The following is a 4,931-nucleotide window of genomic DNA, read 5'->3' as shown; positions in this document are numbered from 1 at the left end:
AGAATGATTAATTTTTTCCTGAATTATCTTCATCATTTCGTTTGACCTCAGAATCACTTACTTCTTCTTCTTCGTATTCTTCATATTCTTCTTCACTATCAGAAATATCAGGAACAACTTCATTGGGGGAAACGTCTGCGAATATATACTTTGAGAGAGTAATATCATTATCAACACAAACTTTCTTAACAGCTGCATCGCGAGCACGAGTGGCATCCTTGCCACTGTTCGAAACAGTGAGGATATAATTCTTCTTCAACTTCTAATACTTGGAGTTGCGAGCAGATAACTCCGTTGAAGATTTTTCTCTTCTCTTCTCTTTATCAGCTAATTGCATCTTTAATTCTTCAATCTTCTCAAGATAGTTCTTCTCTTTCTTTGCGACGAATAAATAAGCATGTTAGAGTTAAAAAAGATATCATCCTCAAGAAATGACAAGTATGACAGATCAACAAATTACATTCATGATTGGAAATAATGTCTTTAACCAGTGCGGAATGTTCAGATTGAAGGCTCACGCTTACGGCTAAACCCTGCCTAGCATCATTCAGAACCCTAGCATCCCAACTAAATTCATCTTCACTTTCTATAAGAAGTTGAGAGAGAATTAAATTTCTTTCCCTAATGAGTGTGTTCTTTTCACTCAAAGATAAGTCACGTTCAATTTGAACTTTAAGGACAGTTTCTTGGAATTTTTCTAGTGCCTTCGCACCCTTGAGAACAACCTCATCTTTTTCACTAATGAGTTTGTTCCTCTTTGGTTCCAAAATTTGAATTGTCTCTTTATTCTCATGAAGACGACGTCTGAAGTTATTGAGTGTATTCAATAGGGGTCTATGATCTATTCTAAGAGAAGTGTACTTCGGTCTTAATTCTTCCAAACTAAGATTCTCAAATCCTTTGGTAGGATAATTGTTTAAAGAAGAGTTGAGATGTTCTAAGAGAGTTTCCTCATCGGGAAAATTAGATGCCTCATCAGAAAGGTTATAAATGTCTTCGAACATAGAAAAATAAGAAGTGCGAACTATCACATAAATCAAGGAAAATGGGAATGATAAAAATTACGTACCAATAAGTTCATCATTTCTTTCTCGGATTTTGCGAATACATTCAGAGTTGGAAGAATTTTCAGCTTTAAGTTTGATATTTTCTCCCCTCAGCTTGAGAAGTTTCCTTTGGTAATCTGAACAAACTACATAAGATAAGCAAGATACATCCAAAAATATAAGGAAAACATTATATAACAAAGAGAAAGAGTAGAAATAATATTAAAGAAAATGCGAAGATGTGAAAATTACCATAGAACCAAGTCCATATTGGAAACTTGGGTTTATTACAGAAGCATCTCCGTGAAGAGATGGATCATCCAGAATGGGAGCATCGCAGACTTTAGAGACCATCCCAAAAGTGCGTTGTAGTTCATCATCATTAATAGCTGACATTGAATCAGAGAAAGGGTAGATAAATCCTTCATGGAGGAGGAGATTTATGGATCTTCAGAAGCAAGAATATCATCATCGTCAGATTCAAGACTTGAAGAAGGGTAAAATTCTTTACGCTTCTTGGATGAAGATTTAGACACAGGTTTCTTGGGTTGATTCTTAGCTTTACCCATAGTTTTAACGCCCGAAGTTTCAACCTGCGCGAATAACCAAGATAAGGAACAGAGGCAACAATATTGTTAAAATTAGAGAAAGAATGTTCCTTACTTCAATATTCTGCGAAGATGACACATCGTGCGAAGTCTTGGCCTTCTTATCCATTTTATTTGACTTAACAACCTGGAATTGGAGGAATAGGAAAATAAGAAATAATGACAATAAAATTATGCGAAACTTAGAATACTTCTGCGAAGATCTCATACCGCTTTCTTATTCTCATCTTCGGACATATCCAATCTCCAAGGTTGATAAGCAGAAAACTTCTCAGGAAGATGAAGTTCGCAACCATCAGCAGCTTTTCCCGACACATAAGGACCTTCTAAGATTACAGGGAAATTAAGCCAACATGTGTTATTGGACCTGCGAGCATAATCTTCTCGTCTTCAGAAATGCCATCTTTTCTTCTTAAGAGAATGGCCCGCTTGGTTGATTCATTCTTCATGATCGCAACATAGTAGTGTTTGAAGAAATTATCAAGAGTATAATCAGCAGGATCGATAGCTTTATCACAGAACAATTAATTTCGCACCTCATAAGAATAAGAAGTTCCTAATCCTGCTGCACGACGCGAATATTCCAAAGCTATTCTAATAGCATCACCACTCAGCTGAAATATTCCCCGTGTGAATCGATCATCGGCTAGGATTTCATAGAATAAGGGGATTTCTGGGTTGTACAATGTGATAGGAAGATTATTCAGAAGTTGTATAATGATACGATACGATAATCTTCTGATTAGTCCATTGATCGGAATTGATTAACTCAAGATTGAGTTTGGATGAATAATCAGATTCAGAGGGAAGGGAAAGCGAATAACATCTGGGGTTAAGTTCTTTCTTGTGTTTGGTGAATTCAATCTCCATCTTTTTACCAGCAGGAGCCATTATAAGAATGGGAATGACGGGTTTATAAGTAAAAAAAAATCTTGATCAAGATCAAATCAGTAAGATTATGATCAAATCAGTGAAATTGAGATTAAGTTATAAGGAAAAGAGGGGAAAACGAGGAGAATGATAAAGAAGATGGGGAAGAAGTAATAGACTGTAAAAAAAGATGATGAAGAAAATTGTAGTAACAGATGAAAAAGAAAGAGGAAGTAAAAAAAAAAAGATGAAGGAAGATTTATAAGAAGATTTAATCTTGTTTTCCGAGGTTTATCTCATTTAATGCGAAGAATAAACGGATAGAAAGAAGCGGTTAAAGGGACATGTCAGATAATGAGTGGTCAAAAAGACACGCGTAAATTAGGAAAGCTCAAATTCTGGAAGTGTGTCGGGAAAGTAGAATATGAAAAGTTGAACATGTGCGATATTTTAGGATGGAGATTTCTCATATCGCTCATTCTATAAAGAGAACGAAATGAGAAGAGGCAAAATGTAGGAGTGAAATATCACACTTTTATTATGTGTGCGAAGTAAAGGTCATATAATATAAGCGAAGATAAACGCACAAAGTAAAATTGAGATGACGTACTTGAAGATCTGTGTGAAGCATAATGTGTGCGAAGTTGAGTGAATGTATATGAGCGATTGTAACGCACAGTGAGTCCGAAAATAGGGGATTTAGCTGTCATCCACTATGTATAATTCTATATATAGGGAAGGGCTATCATGTAATGAGAGAGATCTGTGTGTGTGTGTTAGACAAGAAATTAGGAGAGAGAAAGTTTATTTGGAGAGCAAGTAAAAGTCTTCATATTATCTTGTATCCAACTTAAGATTTTAATGAGTAAATGAATGATTTTCACCATGATTTCTTAGTATATTGTTGAGACTCTTATATGAGTGTGATTGTAGGATTTCCTGGAACTACAAATTTCAACAACAATTCCTTACACATGGCCGTGCAGTTGTCAAATTCAGTAACCTTAGTGGAAGAAATATTAAACCAATGCGGTTCATCAAAATCGTTGGAAATGTTAATGCAACAAAACATGAATGGAGAATTGGAGATACTCCTTTACATGTCGCAGCAAGGTCAAGGTCAAAGGAAATAGTTTCACTGTTTATTGACCACGCCCGCCGAGATTCTCAAGCGATCGGAAATCAAGATGAAGATGTCGAAAGAGGGATAACATCGAAAGAGTTGCAACTTGTGATAATTGCAAACAACAAGAATAATACAGCGCTTCATGAGGCGCTGCAATATCAAACCTTATCAGGGATACCACAGTTGTTAAGAAGTGCGGACCCGAGTTTTGAATATTTTGCCAACGATTTCGGTGAGACCCCACTTTACCTGGTTGTGGAGCATGGAAGTCCTGCTCTGTTGGAACAGATACTCGAATTCTGTCCATCTCAACGTTATGGTGCCCCGGGTGGGCGTATGGGTTTACATGCACTAGCGCTTCTAGCTCGTTCCTCCTTCAGAGGTAAAACTTTACTTCCTTTACTTGCCCAGTTACTATATTCAAGAATTACGTCGAGTGTTTGAGTTTCCAAAAAGATTGCGTCTCTGGAGACTTAGTTTAAAGCAACACTGCTTGCTTCTTTCACTGAAAAACACAAAGTTGGGACAAAATCCTCGTGAGGCATGTAAACAACTAATTTGTGTGATGAATTGAAAGTCGGGATCGTGCCTCTAAACCAAACTCTTGGTGTTTAAGTTTCAGTATGAAAAAAATCCTGATTTAGATATGCACTATATATAGCATATCTTTTAAATTTTTTAAATTAACAAGTGGATAAAATATTTGTAACAGGGAAATTTTCAAAATCAGTCTATCTATTGAGACATGCTGCGAAAGAAGTCGATAAATATGGCCGTACTGCACTTCATTATGCAGTGTATTCCGGTAACATCGAGTTTGTTGATGCGGTGGTGAAAGTCAACCCATCTGTTTGTTATGTGTCTGATAAAGATGGCATGACAGCTCTCCATCACGCTGCAGCAAAAGATGCTCAATATTGGGATTCCAAAAAAATAATGAAAATAATGCTTAGACATTGCCCGTGTAGGTACGCGAATTAGACCCGCCACGTGTCGAACATAAAGAGAAGAAATAGAGATGGAGAATCTCACTAAAAGATCCCAATCAGAATACTAGTCAATTCAAATGTTAGAGTTATCTCGTCACCAATCTCCCCTACGAAGTACGAAGGGAGTGAGTGCTGAGGCGAAGTAACCTGCACTGAGTTGAAGTATCCAACAAGATATCAAGGACGAGGTCTTAAGGGACGAAATAGGATTACTTGGTCGAAAAGATAATTCGTGAGATAGATAAATTATGGAGCAAGAAAAGAGACAGGTGTCCCGACAAGTCCATGTGAG

The 4,931-nt window shown here is 36.8% G+C and overlaps 1 protein-coding gene across 1 annotated transcript; it reads left to right on the top strand.

Annotated features, from left to right (window-relative positions):
* Positions 1 to 3,551: 3,551 nt before the first annotated feature.
* Positions 3,552 to 4,631, top strand: LOC113280766 (serine/threonine-protein phosphatase 6 regulatory ankyrin repeat subunit B-like). Its single transcript, XM_026529351.1, has 2 exons — positions 3,552 to 4,032; positions 4,363 to 4,631. Exons 1-2 carry the CDS (start codon positions 3,552 to 3,554, stop codon positions 4,629 to 4,631), a joined length of 750 nt encoding a protein of 249 aa, XP_026385136.1.
* The last annotated feature ends 300 nt before the right edge of the window (positions 4,632 to 4,931 follow it).

Source organism: Papaver somniferum, chromosome 5, assembly GCF_003573695.1.
Source record: "Papaver somniferum cultivar HN1 chromosome 5, ASM357369v1, whole genome shotgun sequence".
Classification (NCBI taxonomy): Eukaryota; Viridiplantae; Streptophyta; class Magnoliopsida; order Ranunculales; family Papaveraceae; genus Papaver; species Papaver somniferum.
The sequence above is the reverse complement of the archived record's forward strand: the minus strand, read 5'-3'. Positions and strand labels throughout refer to the sequence as shown.